Source organism: Acartia tonsa, chromosome 4 (assembly GCF_053477335.1).
Source record: "Acartia tonsa isolate MP-2025a chromosome 4, ASM5347733v1, whole genome shotgun sequence".
In the NCBI taxonomy this organism is placed as follows: domain Eukaryota; kingdom Metazoa; phylum Arthropoda; class Copepoda; order Calanoida; family Acartiidae; genus Acartia; species Acartia tonsa.
The window spans coordinates 12407496-12434015 of NC_137263.1; the positions used below are offsets into that span (position 1 = coordinate 12407496).

Sequence of the window (26520 nt, forward strand, 5' to 3'; positions counted from 1 at the left end):
GGCTGAGACATTATAATCTTGGGGTTTTGTAACAAAAGGTTAAGTGGTGAGACAGAAAAATAGTCTAAAACCATCTCGGGCCCCTTAAGAAGCTTCCATAAATAAAGAAAAACTCAATCAGTTCAGTAGTGATTGAAATCGTAAGCTTCAGACAAAAAACCTTACTACTTTATATTATTAACTAGCGGATACGCTCCAACAGGCCTCTAGGGGCACTTGAGGAGGGGGGAGTTGAATTCGATATAGACAGGATTATCAATATAATTTTTAAAATAGTTTCTTTAACATTTTAAAATCTGTCAATAATAAGGGAAGTCATGGTCATCTTTGTTATCAATTCGTGACGTATGAACAAACACTGTAGTGGTAGAGCAGCTGCGCTACTAAAACCCCACAAGAAACTAAACTTTTGACACCATTCAAAAATTTGGCAATACTTTTATCTTAATAAGCTCTTCGGATTATTTTTATTTAGTATACTCTTTGTATGATTTTAAAATATAAAAATAAATTTAAAAATTGTGATCATATGATACTTTTGCAATGGCAAATTAGAGTTATTAAGTTAAATATCCAAAAAAAGCTCTGAAACTTTTTTTTGTAAACAAATAATGTATTTTTTTTTAAAATTAATTGTTTGTTATTGTTTTGAAAGTATTCGGCAGCTGATTTTTAAAATTCATTAAAATTATAGCAAGTTTGTAATTTTTGTCAGTGACTATTTTGTAGAAAGTACGTTTGCTGCTAACGCAGGCCGCCAAAAGTGATAAAATCCTTTTAATCAAGTATTTTGAAAGAGAAATACCTCGAAATATTTCTGATTTGTAGAAGATAAAGTTTTTTTTTTCAAATTTTAAAAGTGTTGAGGGGGGTTTAAACATTTTGAGTGGATAATGTTTAAAGTTTTCATATTTTATTTCCAGGTGTAAAAATGATGGAGGAGGTTGGTACCCCGCCCCCTCAAATAAACAGGAATAATAGATTCGTAATCGCTTTCATTCAACGGGGGGAGTAGAGGGATTTATCCACCCACCAGGCAAAATTAAGAGGGGTGAATCACTGAATACACTCCCCTAGGTGTTCACCCCCCTACATCCTCCTAATACAGACAAGAAGCCGGGGGTCAAGGTAAAAAAACAAAACCCTCTTAAAGTAAACAGAAATATTAGATTCGTAATTGAGCATTTTTATTCAACGGGAAGAGTAGAGGGGTTTATCCACTTACCAGCAGGAAAAATTAAGGGGTGCTGAATTCACCCCCCTATTGGTTCACCCCCCTACACCCTCCTACAGACAAGAAGCCGGGGGTCAAGGTAAAAAAAAAAAAAAACTTAAATTTTAGTGGGGGTGTTATAAAAATTTATCAATTTAAAGACTCTTTCTTAACTTTGGAGTGAGTGGGTGGACACCTATGAGATGTATCTACTCCTCTAACGCAAAAAATATACCATTATTTCTTGATTTAAGGGGGGGGGGTGTCAAATTCCTCTGCACGCCACTATTCATTTTAAAAAGCTTCCCAAAAAGCTATTCTTTAATACATTTAGGATCAGTTAATTCAAATATGCGTCTTTCCTTAAAACTTTGCATTAAGATTCCTGTATATATAAGGTACACTAAAGGAATTTTGCAAAATAATAATTGAAAGAAGGCAAGTGTGTCTATTTATTAATGTTTATTAAGTGGCGATTCTTATGTTGATCAGAGCTTATTTAGAATCTATTTTTATTAGGCAAGATAAAATATCAAGTTGGGAATATTTTGATAAACAAGGAAAGGTAAGCCAATTCAAATGAATTAAAAAGCTATTTAAAAGACACCTTTACTGTATGTAAAGTAATAATTCTTTTTTAAAAAGTATCAGGATGTCTCTCCATCTGTCTCATGAGTGTCTGTCTTTGGCGATTTCACAGATCCAAGTAATTTTTATAATTATTTTGTATCAGGGGAGAGGCTACCTCCACATATGCATGAAAAATCGCCCCTGAAAAATACTAACCCCCATTTTTTTAAAACCTAAAATCAAAAGTGTAGGGTCTCCCGCTTATGGCTGTATTTCTCACAAGAAACTGAATTAATTTCTATATTTTAGGAGACAAATAACAACGAAGCAATGAATGAAACAAATGGAGATATATCTAGGAATTTATTCAAACTGGGGAGAAAGGGGACATTGGACTGTAAATTACACTTGTATCTGAAGTTTGTTAGCCCCGATATCTTATTCGTTTCCTCAAAAACTTTTAATACTTTTATTGAATTTTGATTGGTTGGTTCCAAACTCCACCAATAATTCAAATCTAAATAATCCTTGTAAGTGTATATCCTTGTCACAAAACTAGGGTCATGGGAACTTATTTAAAACTCTCGCAATTAAATAGTTTGTAAATATATTAAATGTAAAAGGATTATCAATTTTTCCTTTTGCCTGCGGGGCTATCCATTACCCAATATAACTTAACCTGATCCAAAGTAATAAAAAAAACAAATAAATACCTTTCACTTTTCAAAAATACGAGAGGTGGGTTGTTCAGTGTTCAACATGCACTTTCAGGAAATAAGTCTTAAATTCTTAAGCAATAAATGTTTGAATAAAAAAATCAGACATGAAACAGAAAATAGAAAACATGTCATTAGTAAGTCCTATAATTTTTAAACAAGAATAAAATTCTACATCAGAAGCGCAGCAAAAACAAGTTAACACTATTTTGATGAATGAAAAACAGTCAGGGATATACGAATGGCTAAAAATAATATTTTCTCCAAGGTGTTTTAAGTAAAATTTGGACTTGGTGGCTGGTAAATTTTTGTGAAAAATAAGGGCTGTAATTTTACAAAGATGACAATATCTGGAAGTAGAGAAGAAAAAATAATCAAGGATGGACAAACGAACAAAATGAGTTATACAGCAGATGATCACAATTTAAAATATCAAATCAAACTGACATGCTAGTATTGAGTAGATTTGCTAATAAAAGAGTATAATAACGAGTAAAGATTTTGTTTGAATTAATTCGCAATGATACTACAAACGCTGTTTTTGGCTGTTTTCCACTTATCGTATTTCGACCACAACTGATTTTTAGGTTGAGTAAAGGTCCTTTTTGGGGATAGGCCCCGAAGGGTCCAGAATTTTTTTATTCAAAAATGTTTGTTTAGGGGGGGGGTTAAGTAAATTAGGGGTGTGAAGTTATTTAGGTTCAATTGGCAGAATCCTCTTTTTTTGTTGTAGTTCAACCTGCCGCTGGCTTTGTAACCCCCCACGGCCGAATTTCCAGCGTTAAAGAGGACGGCAAGTGCTTTCTTTCACCCTGTCCGTCTGTCTCCCCTATTCTACACAGAAATCAGGTTAGCTGTAAATATTAGATAACCTGGTTATGATCGGGAAAACTGGATTAGATCGTGTTATTTTGGTGCATCTCTGAACCAAATCATATTTATGAACGGCTTTATTACGCTACCAAGCGACAGATTATCTACTCTTTGATTCGACAAACTTTGTCTAGAAGTCCTAACTATGTTTGTTAATGCGTTGTGCCTGTCTTTGGACAATTGTATGATCCTTTTATATTCTAAGGATAATAAAGGGTTGATTCTATGTGGAGTTCTTTATGAATTTAGATATCTTAAAATATTACATTATAGATTATCAAATTAATCTAAAAAGTCCTTTTGAATATTTCACCTTTAAAGTTTATTAGTATGTAATTATAAAAGCAGAATTTTTAAAAGCGAAGCTTTTCTATAATTAGGGTCGGTCTGTCCGTCCGTTTTAAAAATGTTGATTTTTTACTTTTTTAACAACTAATTTTTATGTGATCTATTCATCCGATTGATCTGATTTTTGATATGTTGATTCCTGGGACAACAAAGTATAATGTTTTAAGTGAAGCAACTCTATAATCAAGTCCTAAAAATGTAAGTATATCCATAAACATTATCCTGTATCAAGCAGTTTTTCAACAAATTTACACACAATTTTGCTTCGACTCTTGTACATTTATTTATATTCTGATTATTCAGTTCTGACACTATATAAGTGTTAATGTCCGTTTGTCCTACCGTTTTAGTGCTTTGCTTTTATGGATGTTGTCATCCTTTTTTTTACAGGTCCACGATACGTCTCAACAGCTTGATGGAAGCCTTTTCTATAATTCAAAGGAATCTTTTCTTATTAATTACCTTAGAATAGATTTATATCAGAAATGAGGTATAGCCAACAAGAGAAATAAATATAAAATACAATTTGGGGGGCAGAAAAAATTTTAATAAGCATTGCCTCCCCCCCCCCCCCCCAACGACAGCTAAAAATCACGTACAGGTTCCGTGGTTTTTTCCGAATTAATTTGGTTGTTGTTATAAGCTGGATATATCATCCTCCAAGATGATCAGTCAACCACAATAATCCGTCCATCTTAAACAGGAATATCTTGCAGAATGATGATTTTGTTTATATTTAGTCACACATGATTTATTTTATGTATGAAATAAAAAAATGACAGCTTTTTCGTATTAAAATTTGTATCTACACTTTCTAACCAATAATATAGTCGGATTCTTCCTAATCAAAAGATTAGGTATTTATACTTTATATATCTTTATCCCAGAAAATTTTTGGTTTATTTAACTTTTTATGGGTGAGGTAATAATGAGGAGCTCTCATGAGACAGCGGGTCAAGTTATACTGTGCTTGAACGTGGAGCTTGATAGATCTAGTGGATATGCAAAAGTGTCTCAGCCTACTCCATGACTACTTAGATCCAAACCCAAGAAAAACTGTAGCTAATCAATCAATCAAGACTAAAAGTAGGGTTGTGATTCGACCCACGGCCCCAACCCCCTTAGAAAGAGTCCCTATATGTCTCTAGAAGCATAGCAACTAATACATAACTTGTTAAAAATAAAGAAAAGATGAGTACAGGGAAATACAATAGATCAAACTGAAGATCAACCAGTAGAACGTGTCAGGTTTAATTATTTAGTAGTGTACTTGCTCTAAAATTTATTGATAAGGACTTTGGTTGATTAAAAATTATTTTAATTTTAACAAGGATGTCAACGTCCACAAAAGCGTAGTTGAAAAAGCAAACAGACAAACTAACAATAAAAATAAGCGGGGGGGGGGGGGAGGTTATAAGTGTCTGATTTGTGGAGCTTTGATCTTGTAGAAATTGTCATCCTTATTTATTTAAGGAGTCCACCATGGAGATGGTTGCTAAATATTTCTGGAGGCCTAGCTTGCATTGCTCCTCTTGGACTTCTAGCTATCAAGTAAGAAAGATAGCAAATATAGCAAGTAAGATAGAGAGTAGTATCAGGGCTTGTAGATACCTAGAAATTGCTGCTATTTATTTCTAGAAGCCTAGCATGCATTGCTCCACTTGGACTTCTAGCTATCAAGTAAAAAAGATAGCAAGTAAGATAGAAAGTAGTATCAGGACTTGTAGATACCTTGAAATGGTTACTTAATATTTCTGGGGGTTTAGCTTGTATTGTCCCACCTGGACTTCTAGCTATCAAGTAACAAAGGTAGTAAGGATAGCAAGTAAGATAGAACTTAGTATAATGACATGTAGATACCTTGAAATGGCTATTTAATATTTCTGGAGGCCTAGCAAGCAATACCCCTCTTGATCTTTTAGCTATCAAGTATCTAATATCAGATTTTAGGGAAGGGAAGCTAATTGTGTATCTAACAATGTATTATAATATTTCAGAAACAGTGTAATAGGAAAGCTGGTCAGTGCCTCCACTCTACTTCTTTCAATCTTTACTTTAGGAAACTTATTAATTTGTTTTTTATTTAGATTAAATTGAATCTAAAGGTTTATTTATAGGATCACCTTTCTAGTTGCTTAAATGCATTTAGTAGTAATGCCTTTATAGCTGAAATTTATTTAAAGAAACTATTATTTGTTCTTTGGAGGGAAATTTAGAAATGTGGGGAATTATAAATCCCTTAATGAATTTAAATATTTGCACATTAATTTCTTGTCAATTTGTAGTGATTGCCTTGGTTAAAATGAGAAGGTAAGATATTTTCTCTTTAATTTACTAAAATAAGATTATGCTTTGCTTCATGGAAGCTTTACCTTGTCATATTGGATAATATACTTGGTGTCTGTTAAATAGCTCTGAATAACCGAAAAAATAATAAAAGAATTAAAAATGATAAATGAGTTGCAATTATAAGAAAACAAATACATAAAAGTAATTATTTAGTATGTAAATCATACATTTAACAAATTAATCTTTTATTTTACACATTGAACTCAACAAAATATATGATGCAACAACCCCCCCCCCCTCACTTATTTTTATATTATTGTCATGGTAATTAAGTTGTTTCATCCCCAAGATATATCCCCCCCCCTCACTATAAAAAATAATAATATTTTTTTGGTCATGGTTTTTTAAAGGTTAAGGTAGTAACATCACCAAGTTATGCAGGCCCCCCCCCCCCCCCTCCTCACTTTAATTATTAATATCATTGTTTAGACGTGGTTATTCCGAGTTGGAGAGTAGAGGGTAGTAACACCACCAATATATGCCCCCCCCCCCCTACTATAATTATTAATATTATTGTTTAGACATGGTTAATCCGAGGTGGAGGGTAGTAACACCACCAAGATATGCACCTTCCCCTCCCCCCTCACTTTTATACTATTATTATTAATATTACTAGCGGCTCCGCCCCTAGAGGCCTCTAGGGGCACTTGAGGGGATAAATAGTTATAAACCTTCCCGGGACCTATGAGAAGCTACCCTGTTAAGGAGAATCCGATCGGTTCAGCGGTTAGCGAGATCCTTCGGTACAGACAAAAAAAGCTTATTACTTTATATAATAGGATTGTTAAGACATGGTTATTCCAAGGTGGAGGGTAGTAACACCACCAAGAAATCCCCCCCCCCTAATATAATTATTAATTAATATTATTGTTTAGACATGGTTATTCAGAGGTGGAGGGTAGTAACACCACCAAGTTATGCCGCCCCCCTCACTATAATTATTAATATTATTGTTTAGACATGGTTATTCAGAGGTGGAGGGTAGTAACAATACCAAGATATACCCCCCCCCCCCTAACTATAAATATTAATATTATTGTTTAGACATGGTTATTCCGGGGTGGAGGGTAGTAACAATACCAAGATATGCCGCCCCCCTCACTATAATTATTAATATTATTGTTTAGACATGGTTATTCAGAGGTGGAGGGTAGTAACAATACCAAGATATACCCCCCCCCCCCTAACTATAAATATTAATATTATTGTTTAGACATGGTTATTCCGGGGTGGAGGGTAGTAACACCACCAAGATATGCCGCCCCCCTCACTATAATTATTAATATTATTGTTTAGACATGGTTATTCATAGGTGGAGGGTAGTAACACCACCAAGATATGCCCCCCCCCCCCTAACTATAAATATTAATATTATTGTTTAGACATGGTTATTCATAGGTGGAGGGTAGTAACACCACCAAGATATGCCCCCCCCCCCCTAACTATAAATATTAATATTATTGTTTAGACATGGTTATTCAGAGGTGGAGGGTAGTAACAATACCAAGATATACCCCCCCCCCCCCTAACTATAAATATTAATATTATTGTTTAGACATGGTTATTCAGAGGTGGAGGGTAGTAACACGTCTAAGATATGTCCCCCTCACACAAGAATGATTGACACCATCATTGAAGAGACTGAAACAGGAACAATATTCCTTTTTTTATTGATGCTTTCCCTTAAAGTGCCAATCGAGCACTAAAATCTCCTGCCACCCTTATTTTTAAATAGAGAGGGGTGGTCTCTTACCCTGAGGAGCTTAAAACTGCAGTATAGGACTTTCTGAAAAGGTTATTTTACAACAAAAAATATTGAAATTGGGGTGTATGGAGCACTTTTTTTTAAAGGGATAAGACAATGGCCGATAAATTAATGTACAAACCCAATGTTATTACATGAAATTACACCCTTATGTATGTATTAAAAATAGTGGTTGAAACGTTTGTACACTCAACTGAAGAAAGCAACCAATCAAAATTCATTAAAAGCCCCAAAAGTTGTTGAGCTAACGAGTAAGAAAACTTTGAGTACTAGTGTAATAAACAGCCCATTATCCTCTCTCTCTCTCTCTCTGACTGAACCCTCCTTATTTCAAAGCTTTTGAGGTTATATACTTTTTCAAAAAAAAGGAAAGATTGTAAACAGGTATAAGCGAGCAACAACGTACTGCCAGTACAAACACCAGCCAAAGAATAAAATAATTGCATATCTTTATATCATCATGGTCAAATAATAAATCAGCAACAAATTGAAATTCACGAAACCTTTCAACCTTAGAAAATAAATATTTTGATTTATACATGATTCACCTAAGTTGACCACAGAACCCCTTCTCCCCCTCCCTCAAAATGCCATGATGAGCACCCCCCCCCCCCCAATAATTTTACAATAACTTATGTAAATATCAATCTTTTTAACTATGTATAAATTTTGTGATTTTTAATATAATCTTAAGGATGTGAAGTATATTTAGATTTTAATAATATATTTAAAATTAACAAAGATTTTATTTATATTAGAGCAGCTTCTCTTGCGCTAAGTTTGTCCGTCTTTGAACGTTTTAAAAGTTAATTATGAACTGTTTAGGCGGTATCCCGCTGAAATAAGCTCTGTAGGGTTAGGTCCCCATGCAGGGTTTAGTTATAGGAAAAATAACCAAGCACCATACCTTATTTTCTACTGCTAACACAATTCTTCTCAAGATCTTTAATAAAGGGAACCTTGTTTTAGCTTTAATAGTAGATTAGCCCCAAGTATTTAAGGGCTCTGTGTCTGTATGCGAAAAAAACTACCGAATTTTTGTAAAGTGCTAAATAGGAGAACTCGTTCTGTTTTTTTGCGATTATGAAACACTTTGCAAAAATGACAATTTGCGGAAACAAAGATTCACCGGTTTTAAATCATTACACTATTTTATGTAGTCAAAACAATAAATACAGGAAGTCTAGATGTTTAAAACCTCAATAAACCAAATAGAAACAAGTGTCGTTGAAACTGTTATTGGTTAGATTGGGTATTTTAGTACAATAGTTGTTTTTTCATTCCATCCATATATTATGACAGCTATTAATCAGGAATAGCTATAGATAGTCAGTGTGATTAGCCATCTAGGGTAATAAATCAATTATCAAAGCGTTTAAATTACAAAACCATTAACATAAAAACAACATGCCTGGCTTACCTTATTACAAAATATTATTGAAGGAAGTTGCAGATGTGTTTCCGCTCTTTAGTTTCCGCCTCGCACTTGTTGTTATGCTCCCCGCTAGCTTTTCTTCCTATTTTGTTCGCGGATTTTTATCACCAAACCTCTTCACTTAATTTTCAAAATACAATTCTTTAATTGTCTTTAGAAAATATTAGTCATTTATATTATTTAAAAGATCACTGACAAAAACATTGTTAAATGTATGTAGTTAACGTTAAAATTAACGCTGCTCTGGTAAGCGCGCGTCAAAGTCTCCTGTGCACAGAGCGCTGAGCCGCGCTTAGTTTACTGTTTTCATTTTATTTTAACAGAATCCTTGCACGCACACACACACAGGTACTTAATATATAGCTACCCTTCTGTCTATCTATCTATCTGTCTGTCAAAATCTCTCTCTCTCTCTCTTGCTATCTATCTATCTCTCCATATGACTATCTATCTACCCTTTCTTTTTATATCGCTCGTTCAACTGTTCGATTTCATACAATACATATACTATAATACGTTCATGCATACCTAAGGAAGAGTTTCATAGATTTTTATTTCAAGAAAATCACAACAGAAAATCAAGATACTTCAATCTGCATTTGTCACGTAATTTGATAAAAATGAAGACTATAGCACACAACTTAGGTATGTATGCTTTAACCCTCTCCCTTCTATCTATTTTCCATTCTACTTTCCCCTTTTTGTCTGTGAATGGTCCACCCTTCTCCACTTTTCAGCGAAAACATCTTTTTTACCTTTTTTTCAATGATAAGGGAATAGTATAGCTAAATATGATTTGAAAATCACTGGCCCCAAAAGAGTTAGAGAAGTATAGGACTGTTATACTGGTACCCAAAGTTTTTTTCATTCGTTGCCTAAAAACATTGGAAACTTTCATTAAGTCTTGCTTGTCAGAATGTCAATATTTATATACTAGTAATCTTGGTCTACAAAAGTAGTATTTGTGTTTATCATTATTGGGGATGTACATCAATTTATCTTCCATTGTAAATATCCCTGTGGATCTCAGATACGTGGATTATTACAACAGCACAAACTACCTATCCTATTTATTTTACTCGTTTGCTCATAGGTCCATTTAAGGTTTATAACTATTTTGAGGGGAGGAACCTTCCCAAGAAAAATTGCCATAGAATAAAATTACCCTATAAAATTTTAAAGTGGAGGGTCTACCACTCCCCCATCTCTATTTTTGTTAATTTCTAAAAAAAATTCTGAATACAAATCCCTACCTTTATATATGTAATATATATATATATATATTCCTCGTAATGTTTTACTTTTCCGGTGCGCACACCAGAGAAAGGAGTGACAGAGGACGAAAAGAGAGATAGAGGAAATGAGAGAAAGGAAATGAGAGAAAGAGAGAGAGAGAGAGAGAGAGAGAGAGAGAGAGAGAGAGAGAGAGAGAGAGAGAGAGAGAAAGAGAGAGAGAGAGAGAGCGAGGGGGATGCACCGCTATATTTCGTCGCGCTACAATGGTTTAGGTTTTCTAAGATAATAGAGTTATAGAGTAATCATACCCCCGTTCAATCGAAAAGTATGTTCAAAATGTTGACAAAATTGTCCATCAGTTTATCACATATTCTATTATCCCCTAAAATCTGTGAGTTAAGGACAGACATATGCATATCTTAGCTCAATTGAGCCCTACTAAAATGGTTGGTTAGTCTGTTTTTCTTGGGTCTATTTCTTGCCTCTTCTTCTTATACACAGCAGGAGGGGGGGGAGGGAAGAGTAGGGGTTGATAATGGTTGAATAAAAGGGGGGTGGGAACTTAGTGAAATCTTGTGCAAACTAAAGTGTTTCAACCCGGCGTATACACACACTCACACACATTAAGTTATAAGAAATAGCAAGGCATAGAGTAAGAGGGAGAGGGGAAGTAAATAACTTTGACTTTTCTCCTATACCCTCTCCCCTCTCTTTCTTTTCTCTTTAAGGCATGTTTAGACCCCCCCCCCCTCTCTCTCTCTCTCTATGTCTTCGCATGCCTTTGCTAGCCTATGCAGACAGAATCTATCTATCTATCTATTTATCCATCTATCTATCCAAATTTACTCAGTTAGACTCAAACTCTCTATATCTACCATACCCCAAGATAATATGTTGCGATAAATAGTTATTAAAACACATTTTTAGATAATAAACATTATGATTTTCAATTAATTAGTGAAAATTTGATTAATCAAATGTTAATAAGTTAATGAATTAATTAAACTAAAATTGTTATTAGAAAATTAGAAATCTGACAACAAAAAAAAAAGGAAAATAACAGTGAATTTTAGCCTACTTATAAAGAAAATAATAAAATTAGTGAATTTTAGGTGATTAAGATACTTAAAATTAGTTGTTATAGCACATAATATAATATAAAAGAGGAAATTGCTTACGAACGAATTTTACCACCTGCCCCGCCCCTTCCTCCTCCCCCCTCGCCCAACACAGCAAGAGGGGCGTTGACAGTACTGTACTAAATACCGGTGTTTATAATAGATAGTGCTGTTTTTTTTTTGTGATTTTTTATAATTTATACAGGTAAGAATAATGTTATTTACATCCTATTATATACATTTTCTTTTGCAGCTAAAAATTTCGATAATTACTGAACCGATTGGGTTCAAAATTGTAGGAAAGCTTAACATAGGTCCCTAGACGAATTTACGGCATTTTCTTCCATTTTCTTGGAATACAAAGCTCATAAAAGCTAGTGTCGCAGCCGTTAGTTTAATGTAAAGTAATACAATGTTTGTTTGTCTTGAACGACTATTTAAAAAGCTGCTCATCTTCCAAAATAGATGTTTTTCTTCTTATCTGTCTGTCTTTCTATCTGTCTGGTTATATATCTGTCAGTCTATATATCTGTCTTGCTATCTATCAGTCTGTCTGTTTATCTGTCTAGCTATCTATTGGTCTGTCTATCTATTTGTTTGCCTGTCGATCTGTCTGGGTATCGTCTGGCTATCTATCTGTCTGTCTGTCCATATGTCTGTCCTTCCATCTGTCTGTCTATCTATTTGTATTTCTATCTGACGGTTTGGCTATCTATTGGTATAACTATCTATCTGACTGTCTATATATCCACCTGTCCGGGTATCTAAATGTCCTTCTGGCTATCTATCTTTCTGTCAATATATCTGTCTTTTTTTTATATCTGTCTGTCTATCTATGTTTGCCTGGCTATCAATCTGTCTCTATCTACCTGTCAGTCTTTCTATTCATCTATCTATTTGTATATCTATGTCTGCCTAACTATCAATCTGTCTCTCTATCTACCTGTCAGTCTATCTATCCGAGTATCTATCTGTCTGGCTATCTATCTGTCTATCTATCTATCTGTCTGTCTATCTATTTGTATTTCTATCTGTCGGTTTGGCTATCTATTGGTATAACTATCTATCTGTCTGTCTATCTATCTGCCTGTCGATCTGTACAGGTATCTATTTGTCTATCTGTTTTTCTATCTATCTGTCTGTCTGTCTATCTGTCTTTCTATCTATTTATCTGTCTATCTATCTGTCAGTCTATCTATTTATCTATCTATTTGTAAGACTTTCTGTAGGCTGTCAGAGGATCAATTTTTTTATCGAAAAAACTGTTTTACTTCTAACCTACCAAATATTTTTGCTATTAATTTAAAAATATAAAACTTGTTCTTAAACAATATCTCATTGCAAATAATTGTAATCTACACCAGGTGTAATTTTGTTTATCGTAATTAATGTGTATATCAATTTATCGTTCAATGTCATATCCCTGATTGACTTGCTTTTTCTAATGAATGATTCATAGTTTCTTGTTATGCTTCCTTAAAACTCAGTCATCCTTGTTAAACAAGCATAAAAGGGGGGATAGGAAATAAGAAAGTCGAGGAGCGAAGCGACTGTACAGAAAATGTATCGTTCGGTTGGTTAACTTGTTGGTTGGTGGGTGTGTGCACTTGTCCCGTGACCAAACCAGGTATCTAAATAGATACGACCATAGTTAGGATCTAGAACCATTATTGATAGAATGATGATAAAAAATTACCACTTCTGTAGATTAGAATTATTGGTTGAAATGTAGAACCAACCAGTGAAAATTCAATAAAACTACTTACAAGTGTTTGAGCCAACTAATATGATAACTTGCTTTAAAAAGTTTGGGTATTAGTGTAATTTAAGTCCAATGTCCTCTGCTCCCCTAGAACGAAACACGCATCATCCAAAGCAATAGTTTCGACAGGGGTAAGGTAAAATGTTGAGTGTAATGGAATAGAAAAAAGATGTAAATAAAAAAGAATACAAACACTACATTTCTTTAACCTGTCTATTTTATTTAATTGTTTAACGAGCTACGCTATTTTTCATAGAGTAATCCTTGTTTTTTTGTTCTGGTTGATTTTTGACAAGTAAGTCAATGAAAGCAGGACATTGATTAGCGGCCATGGATTCAGGATTTAAAAATAATTTATAAAATTTTTTCCCCCATGAATCATCTAAAAACAGACGTGAAACCCTTCATTCTCCCTTTATAGCTTATTTGTAATAAATACTTTGTAGCCACTGTGGGTAGCTCTTAGCCATTATGGGGGTCTCCTAACCCTTTTACTACTGCATTTTGCTGTCCAGTAGTATATCTAAAACAGGCTTGACTCATTTTTCAGTTGGTCTTTTCTTTTGTAAGGATTATATAATCCCTAAAAACAGCCTAAATCCTGCACAGGGTCAATACAAGGCTTTTCTGAAACTCACAAACACACACACATGTACACACAACTTACTACTTTATGATAAAGGATACCTAAGCCGTGTAATAAAATGACGAAAATGAAAGCCCAGTGGTCACAAGTGGTCCTTAGTGGTGTCCCCTACCATAAAACTAAGTGGTCCGTGACTGGTAACCAGGAAGGGAGATACACTGGTACCCCAAGTTTTATAACCATGTTATCTTATTTGTGGGTCTAAAAACTTTGGGTACTTTTGTTGAATGTTTCCAAACTGGTAGTGTTAAAAGATTTCAACTAATAATTTATCTATAGGAGTAATTATCACTAGGAATGTATAATTATTTATGGTCCAGTGTCTTATCCCTTAAGATCCCTTTCATTTTTAGATAAATTTATTACTCAACTGGTGGCTACGCTTCTAGCTTTCTAACACTTTCATATTTTTCAGTTTTTTAGGAAAAATTCCCACCTCCCCCATCCCTGTTTGCAAAGGTATAGTGTTATGGATTATCTAAATAAAAAAAACCAATTTATTGAAATCTTAAAATTATCTTAAAATATTTCTAATAGTTATTTAATCCGCTTATTTAGGTTAATTTAAAAAAATAATTTGCTATTGTTAACAGGGAAGGTGTAAATATTGAATATGTTTAAATTATACCTAATGGTTTATTTATTAAGCTTATTAATTTTAAAATTGTCAAATTAACTTGCCTTTGTTAACAGGGAAGGTGTAAATATTGAATATGTTTAAATTATATCTAATGGTTTATTTATTCAGCTTATTAATGTTAAAATTGTCAAATTAACTTTGTATTTTTAACAGGGAAGGTGTAAATATTGAATATGTTTAAATTATGTTTAATGATTTATATATTCATCTTATTAATAGTTAAAATTGACAAATCGACTTGCCATTGTTAACAGGGAAGGTGTAAATCTTGAAAATTTAAAAAATGATATCTAATGGTTTATTTATTCAGCTTATTTAAGGTAATACTTTTCAAATTAACTTGCTATTGTTAACAGGGAAGTTCTATTTATTGAATATATTTAAGTTATTTTTAATGATTTATATATTCATCTTATTAATAGTTAAAATTGACAAATAGACTTGCCATTGTTAACAGGGAAGATGTATTCCTTTCTTTAATATATTTAATTTATTTTTAATGATTTTTATATTAAACGTATAAATAGTTAAAATTGACAAATAGACTCTCCATTGTTAACAGGGAAGGTGTAAATCTTGAATATATTTAAATTATTTCTAATGGTTTATTTATTCATCTCATATATAAGACAAATTATTCCAGAACAGATATTAATATTCTAAATAGATTTCTGTTATTTTATAATAATATTTAGAATAAGTTATTTATTTTATTTTTAATAACTTTAAAACGGCTGTACTAATATGTCTGTTAATTGCATTTACACTTTTGGATAGTTTTAGACCATTTTGTATAGGTTACGTTACATCCTTGCAATTTACAAATATCCCCCTGTGTAGATTAAGACTATTGTATCATTATTGGAAAGTGAGGGTTTGGATTTTCAATTTTTACCCCCCCCCCCCCACAAATAAAAAGAAATGCCTCTTTGAAATAAAGATTACCCCCCCCCCAAAAAAAAAATGAGCTTGTGAGTCCGTAGGTACCCCCAAAATTTTTATTTTCAAAATTTTACCCCCCCCCCCACCAAATAAAAAAGCTTGGACGCCCCTGTAACACCTAATCAAGTTTTAATAAAGGCCAAAAAGTCTACGAATGAGTGAACGTGTTTATGAAACTTTGGATACCAGAATAATTTATAGAGTCCAGACAATAGACGATAAATTGAGGTACACCCCTAATTACAATTAACAATTAACAATTTCCCCTTTTGTAAATAAAAATTCTTAGTAGAAAATTATTAGCATTGCATGTTTGTACCAACCAATCAATATTTCCCAAAGTCAACAAATAGAAAAGCATTTTTAATAGTTTATGAAGCTTTGGGAACCAGTACAAATTACTCTCCATAGTCCCCTCCCTACATATGTATAATAACGATTGTGTAAATACCTAAATCAAAACATGTTGTTTTTTTAAAGTCCCTTCTTGTCCCAAGCATAATTATGTCCATAAAGAGGTCAATAATACAAACATATTAAAATCTTAGTTAAAAAAAGAACAGCTTATTGTTATGCAGCAATTTTATGTTAAAATTTGAATTAGAAAATTTTCAGGGATCTGAAGGAAAAGAAAATATACATTATACAATAAAATGATGTTATACAAAATTACCCCTTCTAAAGAAAATTATTATCAAAATTTTGAATACTGCTAGTCAATGAACCAACCAATGAAAGTATAATAAAATTACCTGAAGTTTAAATCCAACGAATAGGAAATTAGAAAATGTGATTTTAAAACTTTGGATACTCGTATAATTAACAGTCGAATCAGCTTGACATTTCTTAACTAACATATGAAAGTAAGAGCGACATAACATATATACCTATTAGTTACAGAATATTTTCGCTACTAAAAATAAGATAAGACTGTCAAAAAAATGAAAGTTTGAAATGTCATTCTGAACCATATTTTTTTTTTTTTAACATAATTGAACTGAACAAGGCTCGCTATGTTGATATGGTAGCGTCTGGAAGGGATGGGATATTTGACTGTAAATCACACTGGTACCCAAAGTTTTATAACCACGATATCCTATCTGTAAAACTTTGAACATTTAATGAATTTTTTTCTACAATTTTTACTACTATTGGTTTACATTTGAAATTTTTGTCTGTCTGTTTGTTTGTTATTCTCTCGGTCTGTTAGTCGCTCATTTTTCTAACTGAAGGACAATGGCCCAATAAGCATTTGTTTTCTTTATTTTGGTTGTCATTCGCACACATACACACACAAACATTCACACATACACATACACACAGAACCACCGAATAAAATTTCACTTTACCCATTAGAAAACACATTGGGCAATTTAAAAGCATAGCTTTTTATAATTAGTGCATTTTTTACAGAGATCTTAAGGGATAAGACAATTGACTCAATTACAGAAATACCCCTTCGAGATTGAAACTATTGGTTGATAAGCTTAAACACTGCTGGTTTGTTAACCAATAAAAATTTATATCCAAAATTTGAGCCAGTGAATGGAAGAACGTCTTTATAATAGTTTGGGAACCAGTAGAATTTCCATTCCTTTCTCAAATTTTGTGGAAATTGCCTTTAAAAATATTTTTATTATTTTGTTTTACTTTGATGGATTTTGTCTTACTTGTTAAATTTTATTGTTTGGTTGAGATTTCTCAATTGTATTATATTTAGTCATAATTAGAGAGGGAGGGAACTTGGGATTTAAAATTATACTGGTACCAAAAGTTTATACTCACGTCATACTTTTCGTTTTCTTTATAAATTTTGGGTACTTTAATTTTATTTTGATTTGTTGATTCCATACCAGCAGTGTCTAAACTTTTCTACCCATAACTTTTATCTACAGAGAACGTAATTATCTTAAACATAATTGGTGGGGATGTTGTATCTAAATTTATCCTACATTGTCTTATCCCTGAAGTTCCCTTGCTAAAATATATTTTAAGGTATTTAGTTATGTATTATTTGTACTGCTACTTAAGATGAAAGAAACGGCTGGACAGAGACACAAGACTAAACATTGAGATCCTTATCTTATTATCTTTTCCTCATTATCTGTTCCTTATGATTACTGAACATCTACTTTATAAGTCACTTTGTCCGTTAGTCCATCCATGATTGTTTGTGCTTCGCTGCTTATAGATGTTTTTACAAATTATGTTCACTTATTTCAAATGCAGGTACACTATAACTAGAGATTATTCGTACAAAAACGACAATTTATCTGTTGCTATTAAAGTTAGGCGTCTGAATATTGTTGTGTAGATTCCTATAACCATTGTACATAATCAAGGATAATTGAATTAATTTAAAATTAGTAATTTGTTTGTCCGTTTTACATTGGTTGAACGTCTAAAACCAAGAAGATTTGCTATGCTACATAAAATTTGATCAGTTTTTTTTTGATTATTTTGCACAACTTTCTAATTTTGGCGCTTTGTAGTTTTCTTCGCATAGGTTGTTCATTCAGTTCCGCACATGTATTACGACAAAAAATCCGATTATTTGTACACTAGCAAAAACTGCCCCCTTCCCCCCTTTCTTTACTCTTATCATTATACAACCCATAAATATATGGGCTCTTTATTTTTGGTGGAAGTAAAGGGAGAAAAAATAGCTCACGCCACCCAAATACTTTTTTTCTAGAAATAAAATAGACAAATCCATCCTGGACTCTGTGTGAATTTAAAATCTAAAAATCAGTTTAGCTATTAGCGAGATCTGAACATGTAGTATACAACAACTCATAATTTTTTTCCAACTCATATTAGAATTGGCTAGTTATGCAAACATTAAATATTTTGCGTATGTTAAACTATGGGGAAGTGAATAAACACCTTCGCTAAGCAAATGCTCAGCAAGAAGTAAATTTGATTTTGTATGGGCTATAGTTAGGGTTAGGTCAATAGAAAATAAGATTTTCTTCAGAATATTTATTAGTGGTAAAAATCCTTACTTTAAGCCTAATTCCAAATGGTTTTAAGTTATTTGTTTTTAAAAATCTATGAAATGGATAAATCAATTAAAGCTTTAGGATACTTTGTAATGCTATGACCACTTCACTTTTATCTATAATACAAAGTAGAATGATGTCTGTCCATCCGTCTGTCTGTCTGTCTGTCTGTCTGTCCGTCTGTCTGTCTGTCCGTCTGTCTGTCCTTCTGTCTGTCCGTCTGTCTGTCCGTCTGTCTGTCCGTCCCCTGAACCGATCGGATTCTACTCTTCAGGGAATATACCTACTGGTCCTGTGGTGGTTTTAGGCTATTTTTTTGGGGGGTGGGACACCCCCAACCCCCCCAAAAACAGAAAAAATTCTCCCCAATTTTTTTTTTTTGCTGAAGATTTCCTTGGTCCTTTTACGAATTTCGCCAAATTTTTTTTTATCACCTCTTGGGGCAAAGCCCCTAGAGGCTAGGGGCGAAGCCGCTAGTTTAATTTAATGTATGAAGATTAGATTTATTATTACTTGGATCTTACACCAGATTAATATATACTCTAATAAAGTGAAACTTGTAGCGGGCTAAAATAACGATCATCCACATCCTCCGTTTACACTGTCACCTTCCCTCCTTTTAGAAGAACGAAATGACCAATAAATGACAGGGAAAATATCAATTAACGACAATTTTGCCCCCTGTCATAATATCCACGTATATTTTTCATCAATTATTGTAAGACTGTCATTGGGTTAACGGCATGCCGATAATGTATCAACCGTTATAAAATGGCATAAACCGTTGAAATTTTATGTCAATATGACTCTTAAAGCTTGATAGGGAATATTTTTGAAAATAGTTTCTACTGCTGCAATGTCAGATGCATAACATGAGAAGTATTAAGCATCATTTAAAAAATTTAAAAAAATGAATACTTACTCTTTTATTTTTGCTTTACACTTTAGGATTTTCGTATTCTTTTTTTTTCTCAAAAAATGCAATTTATTACACAATGCAGTATTGTCTCTTATTTGTAGCGTAGCTATTAAAAAAATAAGCCATTACGTTAGTAACTAAATAAAAGGAGGAAAAAAAACATAAAATGTTTAATATTCCATTTGATAATAAAATTATTGGAAGGAAGAGGGCTTTTTTATGGGGTTTGGGTTGTCCTATTCTTAAGATCTTAAGTGGTCAGACAGACGCAGTTGTAATTTATATTAAAGATGAAAGAGTTCCCTAAAATGTCTAAACTACATTTTAATTTTTTTCTTATTTTTCAGGTAAGCTTTTACTGGGTATATTACAATTGTCATTTTGTAAACATTGTAAGTAAAATTACAGCATATTAGAGTTATCTAAATCGACCGCTACTTGGCTCTACGGTTGAATTTTAATCTTTTAGACGTTGCCAGCAGTCAATTCTTTATTTAAGTACTAATGGCTGAAAGCTTTATGCTGATTGTCCAAAAAAATTACAATTGGCTTTTTACAAGTTAAATCGCATTGACACCTACAAAAGCTTTTAAAATAGGCATAGCGGAATTATCATATTCATCTGATGTAAAACCAAACCATTTTTATCAATAACAGCTAGGCACCTAGAGGCCTCTGGGTTTTATTTTAGTTTAGAATATGGGCCAATCACCCAACCCCCATTCTAAATTTTAACTTTTTAGGAAAATTTTAGCGAGATTCTTCAGTACAGACAGACACATACAAATCCTGTAACTTTTATACAAGGATTAGTCATTCGATCCACAACTTTTAGCTAACCGTTTGCAAACTGCATATTCTTACATAATATTTGGAAAGAAATACTAGAAAAAAGATACATTAGAAACAGAAAAAAAGAAGAGAGAAAGAAAGAGATGAATAGAAAAATGGTACTACAGAAAAAGAAAAATATGAAAGTAAAGGGGAAAAAGGGTTGAATCAGTTTAATCAGCTTTCAACCAACAAACGTGAACATTTAAATTAGTTTGTGACATAGATAAATAATAATGTGATAAAAAATAGAAAAGTATTAAAGTAAAAGAAAAGATTTTTTCTCTGATTTAAAAAATAATTGAAAAATGTAATAGAGCAAGGTAAATGGGTAATTATAAAAAAGCTACACATGTAAAGTTTTATGATGTTTCAGTCAAATATAGTCATTGAAATTATAGAAATAAAGAGCAAATTTAGAGAAAAAGAGAGTGAGGGAAAAAATACTTGTATAGAATCACGCATCTAAAAAATAAGTTTGTGAAGTTTCATCGCCTTTCACCCAACAAAATGCATTGAAATTTTGTTAACTTTTTTTTTCTGGAAGGGCGAGAAAAGTGATCTTTAACATTATACATTCAATATGTACATTCACGGCACCCGTAGGATCAATCTAAATATTTTATTTCATCAGCTTATATACATTTATAAAATGATTTTATGTCCATCTATTCATTGATCTGATTTAGTTGATCGAAATTGCAATTAATTTGTATTTTACATTTTGCGAATTAATTGATATACTTAAATTGATTACAAACAATCTTTAATAACAATTTCCGATTTTTTTATTTTGATCAGAAGATCTTCTTCATGTGTCATTAATATTAAACAGTTGCATGCACAGACTTTTATAGTGGGGTATGAGAGTGCCTTAAGGGGGGAGAAAACGGGAGTGGCAGTTCATATCAATATCGTAGTTTAAGGGCCAGGTTGACACCAACCCCTGTTTGCTATTGGCCTAAAAGATATTTTAACGTTATATCTTGCAAAAATTAAGGGGTATAGTGGTTGTTTACACTTAAAAACATATATGCAACCCAAAGACAGAGAAATAGTTTACGAGAAAATGTATAATACATTACAATATTAAGGGATAAGAAACTGCACGATGAATTGAAACTCACCTCCACTTATGATAAATAAAATATTTCCTTCTGTAGATTAAAATATATGCTGTAAAAATAGGACAATGTCCCCTTCCTCACTACATATATATCACCTGCAAACTACACAAAATATTATTAGTGGAACTTATTTTTTATGGTTTAACAGAAGAAAAACATGTTTTTATGCATCGCAAAAAATTATTTTCCATAAAAATGTTCGTGTCCGCGACTGTAACCGCAAGAAAAGTTAGGGAAATGGAAAGATCAAGACCTGAAAGTTTTTTTTAAAAATTCTTTTCAAACATTCGGGTTCTATGGACTTTAGTATTGGTATAGGGATAGGGCAATGGGTGTTTAATTTATCTTCTCTCAAGTTGATGTGTGTAAAATTACGTCTTTGGTAGATGTTAATATTAGTGGGATTAAATAATTAGACAGGGAGAAAACAATTGAAGATAAATTATTGTTTCTCCCAATTCTTATGTGTAAATTCTTAGTTTAGTAACTGGTAAATATTGTAAATTTTTATGTTTTCTGTTTTTAGTGAGATCTTAATGGTCAAATAAGATAATCGTTATTCTTTTTGTAAATGAAGTGTTAAGAATGTAGGGTTAAACAATAACATTAAAAATATAAAAATGTAGAAAAAACTCTGTGAAATTGATAAAAAAGTAAAGGATATTTTTAAAATAAGATGATAAAAAAATCACTAAGGGAGGGAAAAGGGGTCAACTTGTTTATCAGTATAAGTGATGTACATTAATTTATTTCTATTATCTTATCCCTTAAAGTTCCTTGCAATTCCTAGGTATTTGACCATTTAAATGTCCATCCAAACATAAAGATTGTTTAAAAGATAAAAATTTTATTTTACTTCCGCATCTTAAATGTTATATATACTGGATGAACGAACTGACCAATAAATGAGATCCATTTTAGCTTGCAAAATTGTAGAAAAATTTTCTCATATTTAAATTGCATAAACACAAAACTTATGTCGACTGTATAGCATCAATAAAAGTGGTTATTGATGAAATTTTATCGAAATAAAGATATTGTAATAAAATAAATAATGACTATATAATATTTAGTGTGTCATAGTTCTTTTTAAAATAGATTAATATGTCCTATCCATCATCTGGATTTTTATGGCAAGGAAAAAAAATCTCTGTACATTCTTAAATCTCAAAACTATTATTTCTGTATATTCTCTTGCTTGTTCAAGATACCACATACAGTGATTATATTTTATTGACCATTGACCGCTGAGTGACCACTGTATGTGACCACTAGTGACCGCATATCAAATCCCAACATTGTTGTTGTTGCCAAAAAGTAAAGAAGATTTATTTTCTATTTTACTCGTGGTTGAAAGGACAGTCAGAAAGTTATTTTTTTTTCTGTCAAATGTAAACAAGGAGAGTTATATCTACGAGTCGAGCAGTAATAATAACAAAATTTGAAACAGACATTAATAACTTTTGTTATAACAGTAACAGTTTATTAATGAATTTTTATAATCAGCATAGCTGCTGAAAGTGTACTAGCCAAACTAGCTAATAGGGCTTGCCAGTGTTAAAATTTCTTTGCAAAAAACTAAATATTTTACAAATAGAATGAAATGATTGAGTTTCCTTTTTATAAAAATTACTAATATTAATCCATCTGCTTTCTAACTCATTGAAGTTTTCGCTAACCACATCATATCATAAATAGTTTTTCTTCAAGTTGAAAAATAAAGATATCTTTTCTTATAATGGCTAAAATTTTCTAAAATTATGTTGGTAGGCATAATAAATTAGTTTGTATAATAACAACATGTTGATAATTAGTCAGTTAAGACCACTTTTGTCAGTGTTAATTGTCGTTAGTCCAACATAGATTAACTGTCTGTTGTAAGCTTGTGGGAATGATAAAAACTTAAAACCTTATTTTGTAGACTTCTATTAAATAAGTATTGAAGCCAGTTGCAAAATTTATTAAGGAAAAAGAAAGCTTTTGTCAATTTAATGAAAATTTTTACTGTGCGGGTGGGGGGGGGGGGGGGGAAATAATGACAACATTCATAAAAGCGAAGCACTGAAACGGTAGGACAAACGGACATTAACACTTGTACATTAAGTGTCTGAACTGAATAATCAGAATATAAAAATATAAGAGTCGAAGTAAAATTGTAAGTAAATTTGTTGAAAAACTGCTTGATACAAGATAATGTTTATGGACATACTTACATCTTTAGGACTTGATTATAGAGTTGCTTCTCTTAAAATATTGTTTTTTGTTGTCCCAGGAATCAATATACCAAAAATAAGATCGAACGGGTAATTAGATCACATAAATTTGTTGTTAAAAAAGTAGAAAATCAGCATGTTTAAAATGGACGTACGGACATTCTGGTATTAATTATAGAGTTGCTACGCTTTCTAAATCGTACCTAACTACTACAGGAATCACCATGCAAAGTTTGAAATCGATAGGACAATTCTAACATGCCTAAATTAACGAATAAAAGCTAACTATCTCGGACGGACGGACAGACGGACGGACGGAACGACCCTAATTGTAGAAAAGCTTCGCTTTTAAAAATCTCGGACAAACAACAATAAAACTAAAAAGTAAAATTTTTTTTTTGCATTGACGAAATAAATGTAAGAAAGTTGATCCAAATATGGTACATGCTGCACCTCCCCCCCCATCCCCCACACCCCCCCTTAAAAATGAAAATCGGAAATACCAGACTTCCCCTTTTTCACCCCCTCTCATTAATCAAATCCCTGTGCAAGCCACAAGTCACAAGTGCACACCCTGTTGAATTTACATAATGTTAGTTTTTAACAAAACAAAAATTGTGTAAAAATGATGTTTGCTTATTTCCTGTTACACCCTTACATATAATATACAGGGTGTTTAAAAATTATTTTTCTAAATTTCATGGGAGTAAAGACAATGGAAGATAAATCCTTATAATGACAAACAAAAATACCCCTAAAGTGATTACAATTTTGTTGAAAAGTTTCAACAATCAATAAAGATACCCCAAGTTCTAAGCCAAAGACTAAAATATCATATTCATAATATATGGAGAACAGTATAATTTTCAATCTAATGTCTTCTACCTCCCTGGATTTAAAGATTTTATAGTCTCCTGTATGTAATAAGTTACCAATAAAGAGTTTTTTTCATGACAATTCAGGAGCAGAACCCTGTCAATAAAAACTCCGAGAATAATAAAATTTATAAGTCAAATTTTAAAATCTTGCACAAAATATTTTTAAAATTCTCGCTGAAAATATAATATTTATGGGTTTTCTATTGTAATTCATTCTTTTGACGTCATACTTATACATTATTTTTATAACAAAATTTTTAACTTTAAAATTATATTTTATCTTATAATGATTTTAACCCATATTTTAAATTATTTTCTGAAAAATTATAAATTATTTTTTCCGCCCTGTATAATTTTAAATAAAAACTAAGGAAGGCATGTGTGTTAAGTACAATACCTGGCTTCTAAAGTCAATTGCTTACCCCCATATCACACCAGTATTAAGTGCCTTCTAGGTTGTTATTCCAATGTGATTTTACAGCATACAAAACATTAGAAATCACTCAATATGTGCAAGATTATTTTATGGGATTCTGGGGATGATATTCGTTCATATTTGCAAAACTGTTTGGTTTATGTTAGTTGTCTATTGTTTATCTATTTTAAAACTCGCGAATGCAGAGGTGATGGGTACGAATCTTGGCCCAAACTGCATTAGATCTAAAGACGGTAAAAAATCTGTACCTACTGCTGTCAGATGCACGACATTAATAGGAAGAGACGGATAAATGCCTTGGCCTAAAAGTGCAACTCATTAAAATACAAAGATATGATCTCCAGACAAAGGTCGAGCAACCAAAAGTAGATGGTTTTATCCATAAAAGAGAAATTGACAAACTTTTTTTCTAATAAATTTTGCGTAATTTTTTATCCGCTATTCCTGAGATAGTGTGATGCAAACAGCTTATGTAAAACTATGGCATATGCCTTCCGTCCGTCCAATTGACTGTACGTCCGCCTAGCTGTACGTCCGGTATTTTTCTTTGTGTGTTGCTTCATAGCTACAGAAATAAAGCAAAAAAATTAGGAGCTTCGCTTCAAGATTGGGGTTCCCATACTTAGTTTCCTTATGGGGGAAGGGAGTTTTTTCAACACTCGCAAAATAGGCTAAAGCCAGACCTGATAATTATGGATCAATCTGTCCAGTGTTATTTTATCCGTGATTTAACTGCACAAAACAAAAATTGAATTAAGAATTATTTTTCTCTAAAATTCAAGAAACTTTGGGAATTACGTAAAAAATAGAAATATAAAATGTTTTGGATAATATTATGATGAGCCCAGGGATGAAGGGGATGTTGGAATGTAAATTATCCTGGTCCCCAAAGTTTTTATGAGTTCTCACGTGCATTGATTTAAAACTTTGGGGACTTTATAAACATAAAGTTGTGTAATCTAGCATGGATGCACATCAATTTTATCTTAATGTCCTATCCCTTGAGATCCCTGGAGCAACCAGGAACAATTTAACACGAGGATTTCCGTTGCTAACAGCGCAGCTACTCTATAACTAACACAGGAAACTAACAGATATGAATCAGAAAATTGCCTACAAATGAATCTTTCAATCAAACACGGCAAAAAAGTTACATTTTTATGTAGTTTCAAAAAGGATTTGCAAAAAATGATTTTAAGAAAATGTTAACTTTAGTAAAATATTTTTTTATACCAAAAAAAAGATGTTTGGTATATCTATTATTATTCTTACTAAATCAGTTTAATTCAAAGATGTACATATATTTTTTTGGCAATTTATATCTTAGACATTACAGCTTTTCACTTCTATATAGGTTAATGGAAAACATTAATTTACCCGTTCAGAAGAATGCATTTATTTGTGGAAATGCTAGGACATTGTTGGTTTGTACATTCTAATCAAGATTCAATACAAGTGCCCAAGTTTTTGAGCTATCGTTTTTATTTAAAGTTCAATATCC

The 26520-nt window shown here is 32.2% G+C and overlaps 3 protein-coding genes across 5 annotated transcripts in view; 2 read left to right on the forward strand and 1 right to left on the reverse strand.

Moving 5' to 3' along the window:
• The window catches only part of LOC145316114 (ATP-binding cassette sub-family G member 5), a 37428-nt gene extending 27831 nt beyond the window's left edge, over nt 1-9597 (reverse strand). The window contains exon 1 of the mRNA XM_080156420.1: nt 9255-9597. The gene's annotated coding sequence lies outside the window, so the exon portion shown is untranslated. The remainder of the gene's footprint in view (nt 1-9254) is intronic.
• Nucleotides 919-8575, forward strand: LOC145316113 (uncharacterized). 3 transcript variants are annotated; one of them, XM_080156417.1, is made up of 12 exons: nt 919-970; nt 1731-1778; nt 2093-2140; nt 2603-2636; nt 3233-3348; nt 4111-4159; nt 4920-4968; nt 5194-5271; nt 5718-5776; nt 6003-6030; nt 7625-7713; nt 8213-8575. In XM_080156417.1, exons 1-12 carry the CDS (start codon nt 932-934, stop codon nt 8272-8274), a joined length of 699 nt encoding a protein of 232 aa, XP_080012543.1. In that variant the 5' UTR covers nt 919-931; the 3' UTR covers nt 8275-8575. The 3 variants fall into 3 exon arrangements, with proteins under 3 accessions (XP_080012543.1, XP_080012544.1, XP_080012545.1); XM_080156418.1 differs by lacking the exons at nt 7625-7713; nt 8213-8575 and adding an exon at nt 7114-7198; XM_080156419.1 differs by lacking the exons at nt 7625-7713; nt 8213-8575 and adding an exon at nt 6591-6632.
• A 1779-nt stretch (nt 9598-11376) lies between the features above and the next one.
• LOC145316115 (ATP-binding cassette sub-family G member 8) overlaps nt 11377-26520 on the forward strand; it is a 92530-nt gene continuing 77386 nt past the window's right edge. The window contains exon 1 of the mRNA XM_080156423.1: nt 11377-11828. The gene's annotated coding sequence lies outside the window, so the exon portion shown is untranslated. The remainder of the gene's footprint in view (nt 11829-26520) is intronic.